The sequence below is a fragment of the Fringilla coelebs genome (assembly GCF_963513975.1).
Source record: "Fringilla coelebs genome assembly, chromosome: 2".
Taxonomy (NCBI): domain Eukaryota; kingdom Metazoa; phylum Chordata; class Aves; order Passeriformes; family Fringillidae; genus Fringilla; species Fringilla coelebs.
The window spans coordinates 67869082-67887353 of record NC_140029.1 but is presented as its reverse complement, the minus strand read 5'-3'; the positions used below and the strand labels follow the sequence as shown (position 1 = coordinate 67887353).

The 18272-nt window shown below is 34.9% G+C and overlaps 1 protein-coding gene across 1 annotated transcript in view; it reads left to right on the top strand.

The window, feature by feature from the left end:
* The window catches only part of NBEA (neurobeachin), a gene marked incomplete at its 5' end in the record, with an annotated part of 454102 nt that overhangs the window by 83556 nt on the left and 352274 nt on the right, over positions 1-18272 (top strand). Inside the window, 5 exons of the mRNA XM_084201080.1 lie at positions 1853-1953; positions 2204-2299; positions 4647-4768; positions 11347-11473; positions 15989-16108. Coding sequence (XP_084057206.1) covers positions 1853-1953; positions 2204-2299; positions 4647-4768; positions 11347-11473; positions 15989-16108 — 566 coding nt within the window. The remainder of the gene's footprint in view (positions 1-1852; positions 1954-2203; positions 2300-4646; positions 4769-11346; positions 11474-15988; positions 16109-18272) is intronic.

The window sequence follows — 18272 nt, the reverse complement described above, 5'->3', positions numbered from 1 at the left end:
AAAATTTTCAGTCCCTTGATCTGAAAAGAAAGCTGAAACTACAAAATAGAGATTGGGAAATTGTCAGCCAAAGATTAGTATTCAATTGTGCTTATTTGCTTTTCTGAGTGCTCTCTGTGACTGTTCCCAGTTTCTGATCATGTACAGGATGTGGCAGCTTTACATTGCAGGCTGGATACCACTGTGAAGGGGGCAGGTACTGGGGGAGCTGAGTCATAGAATTCACCACCATGAAAGAAAAGGCATTTATTTTTCTTAGGTGTACTTTGTTTTCCCCAATTCTGTCACGAATGTATGTGGCAGTGTCTTTAAAGGGAAGATTAAAGAAATGAGAGGGGAAAAAAGATCTGTACTTGGAGATTATGGATATATTCAGAATTTATGGTGAAAATGTCTGCCAAGTTACAATGCTCTCTTTTGCCTTTCCTGATAGACAATTTCACTCACCAAACCATTTACTATGTCTTCTGTAAGTTAAATGATATTTTATTCTTCAAACATGCCTTTTGCTTGCTAAAGATCAGAGGCTAGTATCATTGTGGAAAAAGCTAAATAAATATTAATGCTTTTGCTCAAAACCACCTATGTATGGATTTGCTAAGAGAAAATTTGTTTTAAAACAAAATATGAATGTGAAATGTCTTTGGAAAGAATTGTTTCTCCTGACAACTATTCTTTGTCAGCAACTGTAAGAGTCGTCCTTTCACTAATGAACAAGGATAAAATGCAGTCCTACAATAAAATGTAAACTTATCTGTAGAAAGTTGTGTCTTCTACAAGTTTTAGCAGGGAGGCAGGAGGGAGCAGGGGAATTCTGTGACTGTTGAACAGATGGGGAAAGTGTGTTAATGCTGATTCTGTTGTGTCATAGCTCTTTTGTTTTGAAAACTCTGGACTTCACTTCTTGATCTTTGAATTAAATTCTTACGCCTCATTTGCGAATATGAGCAAATTGGTTTATCTCCCACTAGAGGAAGTCCTAATTCTTATTAGTCCATTTTATTCCTGAAAAAAAAGTGTTGAGTATAAGAAGAGGTTCAGCATCCCACAAGCTAACAAATTCTTGAGATGAAATTCTGGGGTTTTAAATAAGTAATTTTAAACCTGATAATCTCTGAAAGGAAGACTCTGTTTAATGTTCTTACTGTTAAAGCTTATGGGTTTTGAGACGTTGTAAGGAAAGCTGTATTCTATAATCCTGTTAATAATTTTGATCCCTTCTTTTTATTAAGCTCTCTAATTTTTTTCTTGCTATGATTTCTGTTTGTTTGTTTGTTTTCCATATCGTTTTTGTTGTTTTGCTATTGTTTGGTTTGATTGCTGGGTTTTTGTTTGATTGGTTTTGTGGGGTTTTTTGTTGGTTTGGGTTTTTTTTTTTTGCAGGGCCAGAGGGAGGTGTTGTTTTTCTTTTAGTTTCCCCTGGCCTTTCATTACAGTAAAGACCAGAAGCACCACTAGCAAAAATGGGGGAATTATGCAAATTATATTATAAAATACTGGGTTTAGGTTAATGCAAAGCAATTTTTGGGTCAAAATTTTTGGAAAAATAGAAACTTCAGAGGACAGAAGGAACTCTTATCCTAAAAACACACAGCAGGAAGGACAAGTTTATGATGTGTGATGCATGTTGTGAAATGGGAAGAATTGATGCTCTATAAATGTAACACTTTTTTTTAAGTATGATGCAAAATTTAACATTAAATCCTTTGTAAAATATTCAGTACAAGTAAGTTGGAATTTTAGAATATGTGAATACACTTACTTTTAAAGTTATTAATTTTTTCAGCTTTTTTTTTGTGTTTATCAAAGCAATGAAATTCAGAGTTCAGAATAACTTTGTTTTCCTTTGAAGATCTCCTAGTTGATATGTTGGGGGTTCTTGCCAGCTACAGCATCACTGTCAAGGAGTTGAAGCTTTTGTTCAGCATGCTTCGAGGGGAAAATGGAATCTGGGTAAGCTGTGATCAGTTAAAGCATTAAGTGTCATTCCATTAGAGCCTGAAGTTAACATAAACTGTCTCCTGGGACATATAAACTTGAATTTGTTTGCTCATGTTGACTGAACATATGTTCAAGAAGTATTTTTGCTAACTATTTTAAAGTTAATTTGCTCTGTTATTTGAAAACTGTCCACTTTCCTTTGTAGCCTAGAGAGTACAAAAATGGTTGTATTGACTTTTGTGCAATTTTCTTTTTTTCACAGCCAAGACATGCAGTTAAATTATTATCAGTCCTTAATCAGATGCCACAGAGACATGGGCCTGATACCTTTTTCAACTTCCCAGGCTGTAGTGCTGCAGTAAGTTTTCAACCAAATTTCTACAGTTTTAGGAGTAAATAAATAGCTAACTCCTCATTTGCATTTCCCTTCATTTGGTTTCAGAAATTCTTGAAAAGGAAGTGAGAGTGGAAAAACATGTTTGAGTAGTATAGACATTGCCTTCCACAGACTTACGAGGTAGCTGTGCTGTTGAGAAGTTGCACTTGTGGGGATGACTATCAAGCAGCAGATTTTGGTCTGGGGAAGTTTCTGTGAAAGAGAAACCTGAAAATTCCAAAGAGCAGTGTTATTTCATTAGAATAATGTAATCAATATTATAAAAAGGAGAGAGTTGAGAAAAATCAAGAAATGAACTTGTCCACATCATCGAAGTTTACAGTGCTCGCTTAGTCATAAATTTTATTATAAAGGTTTTGTTTTGTCTGAATTCCATCAACTGTTTCCTTTCCATCAAGGCAGTGGAGATAACTTAGAATGGTGAAATTGTATTCCTTTCCAAACATTCCCAAGTAGATATTCTCTCTTCCATTCACTGCACGTACTTTGAAAAAAAAACCCTACAAATAAATTACTGTATACAGATTTATAGATTATTGAGAGAATAAATACAAATGGTTAATACTGGGCAATAGAAATCCGAGGTACAGTTCCATTCTGGTATAGAATGGTAGGTATATGCTCAGGTAGAATGTGGAATCTTCTAACAGAAAATAATCCTGAGATTCCTGTTTTCTCATGCCAGTGCATGAAGGCTGCTCTACCTGTATTTCATCCATCAATAGCACTGATAATTTTCTTTAAGCACAAACTGCTACATCCATTCCTTGTGAACAGACTTATCAGTGACAGATTGCATCAGGGAAGTAAACTGGCTGATAATCACTGTTTTACACCTGGGTTATTTTTTGCTAGATTACGTCTTTGATCTTGTTTGATATCCAGCCTTATAAACAGATGTGTCAGCAAAATGCATAGGGTAGATTGTGTAAAGAATTAATTACTAAGTTTTGAAAGAGAAAGTTTCATTATCTCTTGCTAAATTAAAACCACAGTTAACATCTCTTACAAGTACATGCACCAGCAAGACAGGTGTTGCAGAATATGAATGTCTACAGTGATACTGCTTTGACATTTTTGGGCTTCAGAGGCAAACCCTGATGAAATTTCTCTCTTAAATTTAATTTTTTATCAGAGGTTCAAAAAAGGTTTTGCAGGAGAAAAATTTCAAATATTCCTTCCTGTCAAAAGATGTGCATCTATAACAGGAGTTCTTGATTGAAATGCAGAGTCTCTTTCCTTTGATTCTTCCTGGATCTTGTTTCACATACTACCCATGACGAACTGCACACCTGTAAATCAAGAAATAAATTTCAAATTTACACTTCTTTATTAGTGCATGTTGGATTACACTATGAAGTTCTGGAGAGGATACATCCTCTAAAGTGGACCATGGGCAGAAATCTATAAAATTACCCAAAAAAACCCAAGCACTTCTTTAGAAGAGAGAGACTGGACAGGACCTAGTTCACTAGCACTGAGTTTGTTTTCAGGTGTGATGCACAAGGTTGACATCAGACAGAGAAACAGCATAACTTTTAATCAGCATGAAGGATTTCAGGCTGGCTCTCTCTAAAGTTAAGTGTGTGCTCCTTGTATATCCAGGACTTCAGTGGCAGTATGAAGGAGCTAAGAGTCTAGAGATATGCTACTGAGAGCTGCTTCATTTTCCCAGCTGCAGGGCTCTTCTCAGTACTGTATTATATCTCTACCAGTTGGTGCAGGTGGCATGTTAGTCACTCCAGTTGGAGGACACTTTGTGCTTGGTGGTAGTACAACTCCAAGGTGTTGTTCTCATTTGTCATCAAGCAGCTCTTCTGCTTCAGGCAGGAAACTGCCTCTCAGGAGGCAGGAGCCATATCCCAAAAGTGTTCCTTGAAAAACTTAGTTTTAGTTTTAACAATGAATCTCTATTTTATGATGTGCTGATTAATTTGATTTTATATTTAAGTTTATTGATGGGATTAATAATTTTTAGAAGCTGAATTTATAGTTTAATTTCTGCAGAAATAATTTTTCTTTTTGTTCTCTTAATATTGCCCATTCACAAATTTAATTTTGTGTCCTCTATTTGATAGAATGTATGTAGTTAAAAGTTAAATTATTTTAAAATAGATAGAAAAGTAATGCATTAAAAATAGATAGAAAAACACTATTTAAAGGGTTTTTTCTATATTTCATATTTGAAAGTTAAAGTAGATCTACAGATCTAGAATGACACAGGATTTTTTTAGAAAGGCATTACTTTTAACAGGATTTCTCCAAAAACTAATTATTTGTTTCTTTTTTTTTTCTTCCCTCCTTCCAGGCAATTGCATTGCCTCCTATTGCTAAGTGGCCTTATCAAAATGGGTTTACTCTTAATACCTGGTTTCGTATGGATCCACTAAACAATATCAATGTAGATAAGGATAAACCCTATCTCTATTGGTAAGTAGCTTATAATGCTGCAGTCATGGTTTGTTCTGGCTTCCTAGCAACAGTTAATCTTTCTTTTTTTTTTTTTGTCCCTGACATGCTTTCCCCCCACCCCTGCCAAATATCTGAAGATTTAATGGCAGCTCACTGTTTACAAACTCTTAGAAAACCATCTGTCCTTTTTGCTTTGTCATTCAGAAATCCATGGATTCAAGACATGTGCCTTGTAGATAAACGATAAAATCTAGTGTTGGGGTTTCTTTAAGAATTCTAAAATATATTAATTCTTAGACCTTTAAATGGAGAATGTTGTCATATTTTTTGTTTGGTGGTAAAGGTTTTCAGCTGATGTTAGTACTACAAAATAAATCTGTTAAACTCAGAGTTTTCTAAATTTTCTAAAGATAATAGAAAGTAGATCTATGGATATAAAAATGGTTAACTGATGACCAGTTCCCCAAAAACGTGAACATTTAACGTGAATGTAATGTGTATAAAAGAAATTGAATATATACCCATCTCAGAAGGAAATGTATCAAGTTGGAAGGGACCTATCAGGATCAGTGAGTGTACTCAGCCCTGCACAGGACCATCCCCATCCCACCATGTGCCGGAGAGCATTGTCCAAACACTTGCACTCAGTCAGGCTTGGTGCTGTGATCGCTTCCCTGGGGAGCCTGTTCCAGTGCCCAACAACCCCCTGGGGGATAAACCTTTTCCTGATATCCAATGTACACCTTCCCCAACACAACTTCAAGCCATTCCCTTGGGTCCTGTCACTGGTCATCAGAGAGCTCAGATCAGTGCCTGCCCCTCCTCTTCCCCTCACAAGGGAGGTGTTACTGCAATGAGCTCTCCTCCAGGCCAAACAGACCGAGTGACCCCAGCCACTTCTCATACAGCTTCCCTTCCAGGCCCTTCACCACTCTTATGGCCCTCCTTCAGGAACTCTCCAATAGCTTAATGTCTCTCTAATTTTGGTGCCTAAAACTGCCCCCAGCACTCGAGGTGGGGCCACCCAGCTCAGAGCAGAATGTGACAATCCCCTCCCTTGCCCAGCTAGTGATGCTGTGCTTGATGCACTTCAAGACATGCCTGGATTTCCTGGCTGCCAGGGCACTGCTGACTCATTTGACTTGTAACCAACCAGGACACCCAGGGCCCTCTCCATGGTGCTCTTTCCAGCATCTCATTCCCCAGTGTGTTTGTCCATCCAGGGTTTCTTCATTCCAGGTGCAGAATCCAGCACTTGCCCTTCTTGAACTTCATATGATTGGTGATTTCCCAGTCTTCTTATTTTTCAGTCTCTCTCTGCAGGGCCTCCTTGCCTTCAAAGGGGTCAACAGCTCCTCCCGATTTTCTACCATCTGCAAACTTGCTTTTATCCCTTCCAGTCCTGCATCCAAGTCATTTATGAAAATGTTGAAAAACACAGAACCTAGGATGTGGCCCTGCAGACTTTGCCATGACAGGACCAATGCAAATTATTTTTATTTTAATATTGTAGATTAAGCCAAGGTCTAATTATTGATTCAAAGTAGGAAAAATATCCATCTAAAACTTTACACAGGTTTCAGACTTTGCCACGTGAAAGCTTGTGTTACACACAACCACCACCAAGAGAAAGATGCCAAGGCAAAAATCTATTTTCTTTCAATGTGCTTTTTGGCGATGTAATATCTTTTTCAGTTGAACTCAGTGAAAAATGTTGTATAAGCAACTCAAGTCTTCAAGTGAGTGCAGTGCATTTGTGGTGTGAGACAGCAGTTACATCACATCAACCATTTTGTGAAAACTGATTCTTAAAAATGGAGAAGGGAAGAAAAGAAATGCTTTCACGTTTACCAGGTGTGAGGGAAATTTGCCGCTGTTCTGTTATTAGGGACATGCTCAACCCTGCCTCAAGAACTGTATGCTGGTTTGGTTTTTTCTAAAAAATGTAATTTTAAATATCACTAAGGATGATGTTGGGCAGCTGCTGACAGTCTATTAACACTTGTGTATTGGAACAGTATTGTAGCTATTTTACCAATTATGAACTGCGTGTGATATTTGCATGAACAATAAATAACAACAAGGCAGAGCAGTCAGATTCAAAGGGTAAGGTTCAGAATTCTGTAGCAGAAATTTTAGTTGAAGCCAACCAATGTCATGTACCTAGCAGTGGGTAATGGGTGCCATACTTACAGAATGAGTAGCCATATGTTAGAAAGCAGGAATTACAGCAGGATGTTAAGGATTGTTGTAGGTTACCAGCTGATCATAAAATCCATTTTCATTGCTCTAGCTGAAAGAGCTAATGTGATCTTTTTAAGGGTGGTCTGAACAAACAGAGATGATAATAAAGGTGATGTGATCCCTTCCTGAAATCTTGACAAAAGCATTACTGAAATGTCATTTACAGTTCAGACTTGCTACTTCTTTTAAGAGACAATGGGAAAAACTGGTACTATTTGGAAAACACTTGGGAGTGAACTGTCCCTTGGAAAACACCTTTTATAATGATTTTTTGGGTTTTTTAAATCTGAGATCCAGTGGATAGACTGCAAAATAAGAAAATTTGGACTTTTATATACATAGTACTATGGTCACTGTTACAATTATAAGACATGGTAAAAAAAGTAACAGTAATAGTAATCCTTATCATACTTTAATAGATTGTTGGAAATGTTTCTTTAAAAATAAGGTGTAGATTCTTTGTCATAAAGACCCAGCAAATTTAGATATTTAGGGTTCACCTTAAGCGTGCTCAACTGAGAAGTCTCCATCCCCTAAATAATTTTATTTATTCCTGCTAAAAAAAGAGATGGGTGACATAATTGTTAAGTAAGTCCGGGAATTACATGTGATCAATCCAAGTGCTGATTGATTTCTTGAGGGTTTTTTTGGTGTTTTTATTTTTTAAGAAGTGTTTTCTTTAAGATTATGTATCAGGTTCTGTAAAATAATTAGAAGGTGAAATGAGGCTGGTATGTTATAATTGTTTTCTGTCCATAGAAAGTCCAAATGCTTCCACAAACATTAAATGGAAGAATGGTTAAAACTTCTGAAAGTGTGTCCTACATTTTAGTTTTACAGATGTAGAGACAGGGAGGAAAGAAAAAAAACCCAAAACCATCCAGAAATCAAGCTTTCTAGTATTTTCAGACCTTCTATAGGACTTATGATAACAGAGATAATGCAGAACAGTTGCAAAAGCCTATAGTGGAATTCTAAAGTTAGTAGAAAGTAAATTTCACCCACACCATTCAGGCAAGAATTAATCAATACCTTATCAATAATGGTATTATGATCATAGGTTAAATTGCTTATAAAATCCTAGGCTTAAGAAACTGGAATCCCAAAACGCTTCCACTGATGGAAAGCAGAATGCTCTCTTGCTATGGAAGTGTAATAACTTTCATTAGCTGCTTTGAGAAACTGGCTGAAATGAAGCATAATTGCAAAGGTTATGTGAACAAACTGTAGTAAAATTGTGTTCCAGCTGCTATGGGGGGTTAATTTAAGGCTCATAAAACCCTATGGCTGCTGATGGTGGTAGTCCTCTTGTTGTCTCCATGCATGACATCTTTGGATGTGGCAAGTTCTGCACAGCAGGTAATTGGTAAGAGAACTTATTTGGGGTATTCTATAGACCAGTCCTAGCCTACGTTACCTTTGGCAAGAAGGAAAATGTCAATATTAATATTATATAGTATAATGTTGAGGTAAACAGACCACATTTCAGTACCCAGCTTCTTAACTACTCTTGTATTAGAAATCTAATTAATTTGGAGGAAAAACAGTTCATTTATAAAGTCATTCATTCTATTCCAAGGCAGAGAGACCTGCTAAGACATGAGCAGTTTTTTTCATTATTTCATTGCTTTCTCATGTTCTTGTGCTGAACAGGAAGTTACACACTTAAGGACAATGCAGTGTTTAAAATTTCAGGAACAGTCTGATTTGACCATAATGGAGATAAAAGCAGTTCCTATCCAATAAGGATAGTAAAGTGAGAAAATTTGAAAGATGTAGACATTTCTTCAAGAGATATTCTTTATTTCAAAATGTTTTCTAGCTCTTGTTCAAAGTATCAGGTTGTGTTTTATACAATAGAAATAATATTTTATCATGCAAAAATGTTGATATTTACAATGGTTGGCAGTTGGCAATTTAAAAGAAACTATTATAGTTGGCATCTCTAATCAAATAGTACAACACTTTGTCAGAATGTAGTGAATTTCTGTAGTATTTTACTGTCCTTAAGAATGGGATTCTGTGAAACGAGACCATTTTAGAGATGACATTGCTGTGAAACAGATTTGGCATTGTGAGAGTTGCAGTTACCTGCTGAAAAGTTCTTTGAATGGCATAAGGCCCTAAGGAGATAAATCAAAGTCTCAAACTATCTCACAACACATTCAGTTGCTCTTATTGTAAGAGCTGTATTTTAAGTTTTTTAACCTTCGTTTTATTGAGCTAAATTCAGTGCTGTGGTTGTGCAGGTTGTGTATTTGGGTAATTCAGGTTTATGTGTGTATGAGAGATATTCTTCCATGAGGCTGTTCACTGCTCCTTTTGTTGAAGGGTAGAGCTGCCTATGGGGTCATTGTGGGAGCCGGATCATTGGCATGATCCAGGTTAAGAATAGTCTTCAAAAGATGCAAAGGAATGGCAGTGTTATAAAGTGTTTTCAGTTTTGAGGTCAGTGCTAATGGACAGCATGTAATATTTCTCTTCATTCTAAGGTTATAGCTTAGGTTTATTTAGAGAGGACATTTTACGTTTATTAAAGAAGCTCTTTTTTCTTTTCTGCAAAGAGAGTTCTATGGAAGACCTTATTAAAAACAGTGGCAGGGAATAATGCTCCTTTTCAGCACAGCAGCTTGAGGGGAGAGAAAACTGTGTACAATATAGAGAAGCAGATGAATGAATGAGGAAGACACACCCTGAATTGGGGAAAAAAATATTCTATATATACTTCAAGACCAGAAGGAGGAACTTATGTGCAAGGGTTGCAGAAAAATAATTTATAGGTGTTATTACACCAGTTCTGTTTACTCTGTTTTTAAAATTTTTTAAAGCTTTTTAAAAAGTATTCATTACAACTTTAAAAAGTAATTCATTACAACAAAAGTGGCTTTCTAGAATTTAAGAATTTGGATGTCTTTTACCTCCTTTACAAATGCCCTTGTAGGAGAGGAGTGTCTAAGCCCTGATCACCTTAGGGTATAATCACAACACCTGTCTTGTAAAGAGTTTATTTTTTGTTAGGTCATTGTCTATCAGCTTTTTTTTGACAATGAGCAAAGAGAACAATCTGATTCTCTCCTTAAGTAATGCCCACTTATTTACTTAACTGTAAGTTTCTGAAGATGGAATAAGTTTCACAAATATGAAAATTTTTCTGTGTTAAAATCAAGATTGTATATATGTAGTAGGGTAGACTAAAAATATACCATTTCAGCAGCTATTTATGAAGATGAAATTTGAACTTTGTGTTTGCATGTACCTTTCATGTCTTAATATTCCTAGGAAAAAACTAGTAAAAGTGTTTGAAGAAAATGTTGCAACAAAGGAACCATTTAAAACATTATTATTGCAATAACATAAAATTATAAAATAAGTTAGCTACATTAAGAGAATGTGAAAGTACTAGTTAGTGAGCTACAGGACTTTGTACAAATACTCAAAATTAGTAGGGTTTTTTCCCTATATTTGCAAAGCTTCCTTTCAGAATTCATAGATGAAATTCACCATCTAGACTTTGTATTTCAGTATTTATTAAAGAAAAGTCTAGAAGGTGTATACAGTGTGCTCCATATTATTAAAAGCAAACTGCTCTTCATTGTACTTAGCTTTTCAGAAGTGTTTAGGAGCAATAGCTGTAGATATGCATTTGCCATAATGTCATTAATGAGCTTTCACCAATTACCTTTGCAAAGTGTTTAAGTCCAGATTGCTCTTTAAAATGCTTTTGATTTCAAATATGAAATGTATGAGCTTTCTGCATTATCTTCTTTATGACATTTGTCACAAGATAGCTTGGAAATCCTTGTTAAACTTACTTTCTTAAAATTGCTGTCCTTTATCCATTTGACAAATGTAAATAAATCCACAACTCAGAAGATTAAAACTTCATATATCATTAGCATAATTTATTCATGTCTTGAAAAATAATTCTTGTGAATGATAAATATCTTGAATACAAATTTGCATGTCATACCAATTGCATTGTTCTCTGAACCCCCCCAAAACTGCAAGGCATCTCACAATTGTTGTGTAGTGGATATATTGTCAGAACTTTAATCAGATGTGTTATTTTAAATGATGATTAATGAAGAAACTAAGGGTGAAATGTGATAGACATATTATTTATTATCTTGTATTCTAGGAAAAAAAAGTACTTATTTTTAAAATGTAGTCAGGAATCAATTAAGTGCTGAAGGTGAGTAGCGCCCCAAAAAGAATGGTGGAAGAAAATTAGATTCACCATTCCGGGTACAAATTTATTTTCTTTTTCATGGCAGTTTAAAATAGTATTTTGACCTTTTTATTATAAAATAATTCCTCTTTTCCCAATTTAATTCCTAATTCTTTCTTTTTAGTTTCCGCACTAGCAAAGGTGTTGGGTATTCTGCTCATTTTGTTGGCAACTGCTTGATAGTTACATCCTTGAAGTCAAAAGGCAAAGGTTTCCAGCACTGTGTGAAGTATGACTTTCAGCCACGCAAGGTAAGCAAAGTGGTGTTGACAGTCAAGAGTAGCACTGAGGGTGTGCTGACAATGTGGGGCTGGGAGGAGGGCTAAAATCCCTTTGGTGCCATGGTGTTAATCAGAACTCCTCGTTTATTAGGAACTGCTCTAGTGTTCATGCAAAGTTACAGTTCAGAATCAATTCAAGAGAAATGTAATAATTTATAGTGTAACCCTTCTATAAAGTCAGCAGGTTTTTCAAAACTACTGCTTAATTGGCTTCAGATAGAGCTCAATTGTGAGTATTTGTAGAATGGCTATGTTTAATTATTTAAGTATCTTCATTCTGTTTCTGAAAATTCTGTACTTGGTAACTGTTGCCAAGGTCTTGAAAAATTTTGCTGGCAATGCTAGAGTTTCATTATCTGATGCTATATGATATAATGCTCTGAACTTTCTTCCATTTCAGTGCTGTTTTAGGATTTCTCATTTTTCGTAGTAAATCTTGATTGCATCTCTAGATCATTTTAGTGTTTATTTCTACTCTGTGCCTAGTAGTCCTAGGGGAACGATGGTTTTGTGGCCTTCAGTGTTGCAGTTAGTTGACTGAAGCATTGACTTTTCTGTTCAGCAAGCATTATGTGTTTGTCACTGATATCAGTCTTGTGTGTATTTTGCTATGAAGCCCATTTCTATTTTTTATGGGCTTACTATTTGTATATTGAATTTCAGTGCTTGATTTTGGTTTTTTTTTTGAGGGAATCTCTTAGGGAGGGAATGCCTTTGTTCACGCATCAGCTTAATGTTCCACTATTTCTCTTGGTGTATATTTGTGGTTCAAAATCACCAATTCTAATTTTGTCTTGTAGCTTTGAGGTCACTTGTGGTTTTCTTAAAACAAAGTAATGTCTCTCTCTAGCATATCACTCGGGGTTGTATAAAGCCTTATAAAAACATATCTGCTGAATCTACTAGAGTGAATAAATTCTGGTTTTCACATTTTTCCAATTTTATAGCCAGAAAAGTATTTTGATGACAGTTCAATTTTCATTTAAAGTATCGTGTGAATCCAATAACAAATGTAATTGTTAGCTTTTGTATTATGTTATTGTTAGTTACTCCTTGGGATCTAGCAGATCTTTACTTGTTGATGAGGAAGCAGTCTTTCACATTTTACCAAGATGTGCTTTTGGTAATTTTTAATACAAATGATTAGTTTTCTTTGTGCCAGATATGGAAAATTTTAGTTTTTGCTGTTGCTACTCAAAATAACTAATTCTGAAATGCTATTACCTGTATCTCATTATATGAATACCAGTTTCAAATCAAAATCTGCTGATCTGCTGAAGTACCTTAAAAATGTAACTCCCATATTAGTTTTACATATCCCAAAGTTCATGCTCCATACCCTTTGAGTCATACATAAGCTTTAGAAAGTATTTTAAATAAATATTCTAGAATGTATTTTCGAGTTGTTTATATTTTTCCATCATTAACTTGTGCTCACATGCATGTGTTCAAGTACATAATGTATAGTGGAGGAAATAAAATCTGTCAAATATAATTCCTGGCCCTAACAAGTCAAAATTTATCCTGTTTAACATGGAAATTGATTTTCTTCTTGTTGTTTAGGTATTACGTTGGTTTCACTGTACAAGATTTGAATGTGTAGATAGATATATATTAAAAAATGTGTACTCATTTATAAAGCAGTTAACTGTCCTAATGTTAACTTGAGAAGTATGATTTTTTTTTTGGCCATCAGATGTACCATTCCCTAGACATTTGCTTATAGACACACACATTTCAGCAATAAATGCTGTCAGAATCATCACCCTCAATAAACTTCTGAATAATGTGGTTTGAAGGTTTTAAAAAATTTTTGGTGAATCACAGTAAAGGAACACATTCAAGTTGTCTGGTCAAAAGCTTTATGTAGGCAGATCAGAGTTGCTCTGTTCACATGAAGATCTTCCTGCTATGTCACATGACACCATTCACAGTATAATATGTGATATGAATTTATAGCTTTAGGTCTCAATTGGTGTTTTTTATAATATTGTAAAAGCAAGCATTTATAAAAATATGTAGAGAAATTTGGTTATCGTATACCCAAATAGAAAATGTGGGTGTGGCATAATAGCCTTATCTCTCAACAGAGCTAACCTGGCTTAGGCAATGTTATGTTTAAAATGTCTATCCTGCTTTTTTGGTACTCCACATTGACAGTTTTGTATGGGTAACCCCCAGTGTTTTTGCTCCCTTGAGTTTCAGCCTCAGCATCAAGTCTTGTAAAACTGGAGCAGGAAAGCAGCATAGTCAGAAGCAAATAGCTTTTGTGTGTGTGTGTTTCTGACCCTGAACACCTTTATTGACTGTAGCAGAGACAGAAATAAGTTCCACATCCTGGAAACACTTAGTGTGTGATGCCTCATCTCTCTGATTGTGCTGTCCTATGGAGCAGGAATATGATTTAGTGACTTAGCAGTTGGTGACTAAGCTTGACAGGTTTCAGCATTAAACAAAAAAATGCATAGTGAAGGGTCTTTTAGTACTACCTAAAGAAGCTGTTGTTACAGCAGAGGCAGGAGAAAATAATATGGGGAAGAAAACTGCGGGATGAATGTGAAGGAAATTTGTACTGCTGGCTTTGAATATTAGGGGGAAAAAGGATTTTTCTCAACAAAAAGTTCCAGAAAAATTGTGTGTGAGATCATAAAACTTGGTTTGGTTCATTGTGTGGTAGCAAAGTGCTGCCTTTCCTTCTTTAAAAAAAGTGTTTGCTAGTGGTAGAGGAAAAGCCCAAATAGAGAAATTTACAAAAAACAAGGAGCTAAAACCCCCATTAATCACAAAGTCCAATAGGCTCCTTAAAAGCTATTTACAGTGTACCTGGGCACAGATAAATAGCAATGTACAGACCACTGTCAGTAAAATTGAGTTTTTCAGGAAGTTGAGGCTGAATCCAAATTGGTATGTTTTCAGAAATGGTTTTAAAGCCTTTTGAAAGAAAAATCACAGACAGAAGAGTTACGTTTTTTGAAGGGCTTTATTTGAGGATGACAGTGCATCACAAAAATTACTTTTCTTATGGTTTTTTTGAAAAAAAAAAAAAATAAAGTTTCCATACATGACTTCAGAAGCCAAAGCTGGAGCAGTACTTCTTTATTCCAGAATGCCCAATAAATCTGTTTGCTTGGAAACACAAGAAATTAGATACTCAATACATTGTTGTATGATCAGCACTATTTTTCTACCTTCTGTAAATTGTATGTTAAAAGAGGGAAAAATGAAAAAATATTTTTTAATACCTAGAAACAGATGTATAAAAATATGTGTTCTCACATCTATAACTATTACAGACTTGTAACAGAATACAGCTCAATTTGACGACTACTGTAATGCTTATTGTCAAAATGGGTTTTGCTGCATGCTGTTTTGTTTGTAATTTTGTGCTTTGTCTAATTTTAAAATCAACATGTGAAAGCATCTACTTTTATTTTCTCTGATAGAGAGACAGAGTTTTATATTAGTAGGCTCTGTGTCTACTTATCCCAGCTCAGGAAGAGAGTCAGCAAGCCCCAAGGGTTGCAGAAATTCTTTGCTTTGGAGAAAAGAAACCTATCTGACCATGGAAATCAAAATATAATAATTGAAAAAGATACAAAAAAATGGATGATGATGAAAATGTCAATTATTATTCCAAATTTTTAGAATAAACAAAGGCTATTTTTAAGACGAGGTGACATTTTCACTGAGTCAATTAGATTGGAAGGGGATGTGTCTGATCTCTTCCCCTGCTTGCAGAAGGGACTCTTAGATCAAGTTGCTTTGGATTTTGTCCAGTTATGTTTCAAATGTCTCCAAGCAAGAAGACTCCAGAGTTCTTCTTGAATTTATTTGTCATGGACATAATGATTCTTGTTAAAAAAATTATGGGAAAGATCACCATAGTAGTAAGTGGAAACACTAAATTAAGGTGCCTTCTCTGTTTGACTATTTAAAGCATTTTTAATGATACGACAGTTTGTCCATAAATTGGTGAAATGGTAAAGAATAGAGGAAAAATATCAAAGCAAACAATCAAGATGACGTCTTCACCTGGGTTGCAAACTTTGCTATTGGGGTTTTTTTCCATTTATTTAATAATTTCTGATAGACAGAAATTTTTGCTGTGATGCAGACAGAGGTTGTGTGATACGAATTTGTTAAGGTAAGAGCACATAGCTCTGGATTTCCTATCAAAACTCAGCTGCGTATTTTTACAGAATAGTGTTGATATGAAATTGCACTGTTGAAATTAAATTGTATGTATGCATTTTTGCCTCTAATCCCATAAAGGAAACCAGGTAGGTCCATCATTACATTTAGGCATAGTTCTATTGACTGGACTTGAAGTCCCAATGACTTGAATTTTAATTTTACCGGTTTGCAAGGATTCATCTTTTTGTGTAAGTTTATGAGATTGGTCACCCTTTTTTTTAATGCCATTCATTAACTCTGTTTTATAGCACAAAATCTGCCCCTGTGTACTGATTTTTCATGTCTTTCCAGTGGTACATGATAAGCATTGTACACATCTACAACCGGTGGAGAAACAGTGAAATACGTTGTTACGTGAACGGTCAGCTGGTATCCTATGGTGACATGGCCTGGCATGTCAACACAAATGATGTAAGATTTTATTGGTTTTCCTCTCTCATCACTTTTCATTTTAAGGTTAATTCAAAAAGAAAAAAAAGTGTTACATTTTTTTCCTCAAGATCTTTGCAAATTTTCTTTTTTAAATGTTTCTTTTATTCATTCTTATTCATCTGCTTAATAAAATGTAATATTATTAACTTTTTGAGTTTGTGTATACATGTTCTCTCCTTCTGTACCTTTGAAATTGGAAAGTTTGAGAGCCTCGACTTAATGAAGCAGCTAATACTGCTCTTTCTGGCTTGAAGTTCTGGCTGTGGAAGGCAGACTAAATTATTTTCTTGTGCTTTGCCTTCAGCTAAATCTGTGATAGAATTTCAGAGGTTCTTGATTCATCAACTTACTATGCTTTTGTTATTTTTTATTTATAATATAGTTCTCATTTCTTTCTGACTACTATAAGGGATAAAGAAGCCTTAGGGAAATGAACTGTCTTTTGCTAAATTCTAGAGGCAAAATAGGGTTTTAAAGGGAGAGCTTAAATATTACATGTTAATTAAAATAGGAGAGATCTGCCTTCCAAAGGTTCTGATTTCCATTCTTTGGGGGTTTTTGGTGGCATTTTGACTTTCAAGAAAAGGCTAGCCTTTCAATTTTTGCAGAGCATGGTTTCTCCTTGGTAAGATAAATATTTTGGTATCTCTTGGTAAGATAAATGATAGGTGAGATGTGATGACTGAAAAGCCAGCTGTGGTCTCAGAGGATCTGGTCTGGATTATTGGTTATATGGTGTGGGGACCAGTAATCCTTAATGATAAATGCTAAACAGGAGGAGCTGCTCCTTCTGCTTCTATTTTCTTCACTGAATTATTTTCTACTTTCGCATGCAAAAGAAGTACTATCTTTTCTTAAGGTGAAATTGGTTTACCAAGCTTTAGATATTTTGATTTAAGTCTTAAATATTTGCTAACGTTTTTATTTTATCCACTGGATAACAGTCTAAGATATGAAAGATGCTAGTTATCATTAGCTATCTATTTTTTAAAAACAGAAATCTGTTCTTAATAGTAGGAAGTAGAATAAAAAGATCAAGAAATTCAGAGAAGCTGTATGAATGCAAATGCATAAAATACATAAAAGGAAAAATAGGGGAGTGTGTACATAGGCTTCTTACTATTTTGCATTACCTAGGAAGAGGAGCTCTTGTTTTAATTATATTGGAATTTTCTAATTTCATATAAATTTTGGCTCGTTAGAAGTATTCCCTTGAAAAGTCTTGAGCAATTATCCAGCTCATTTGTTAACATCTGCCTTCATACCCTTACACTTGAATATAACTTTAGTCTCCTGGAAGATGTCAATAAGACATAATGGTGTTGGAGGAAAAGAAAACACTATATACGTCAGTCAATCATTCTTCTTTTTTTACATCCCACGTTGAGCATAAGTATTTATGTAGTTTACACTGATACATTTAACAGTGCAAGTTGTGAAAACAGAAGGGGTCAGGAGCTGCATATTGTTGGCTAAGTGCATCTGACTGTTCAGTCTTTTTTATGGATGAATATTGTAATATAATCAAGATGTAGCGTTAAAATTGCTAAATGTACCGATGACAAGATTTTTCATTTGGTCACTGTGTCAAATCTACCACAGAACAATATGCATTATGATTAAACATATTTTTAGACTAGTAATACATTCATTACATTTCCATTATTGAGTTTAACATTAAGGAACTGAATTGAATATAATTTTTTTCAGCATAGGTTTTGTCTTGGTAGAGATTGTGAAATTATTTTATTTTTTTCCCAGACTGATTTTGCGTCACCATTGTCTAATATTTTGTGAGGCCTTTTTCAGTATCTGAAATTTACCTCTTGTATCCAAGCAAGAACTGTAGAAAACCTCAGTCTACCATTTTAATGTGTAGCCTGGGAGACATGAAAGTAAAGATGGAGGGGGGGGGGGGAAAACAGTGAAACTCTAAAAAAAAGTTTATTTATTAATTTATTTTAAATTATGTTTTCTTGTATTTCTTAGAATTAATTCTTATTTATACAAGGCCAGGAATTTACTAGGTTCTTAACTATTTCTGTAGTGTGGCCAGGCAGATATAGGATATTACATGATGTACTCATTACAGGTTCAGATCTGCTTTCTTCACAAATACATTTTGAATTAAGAGATATGTTTT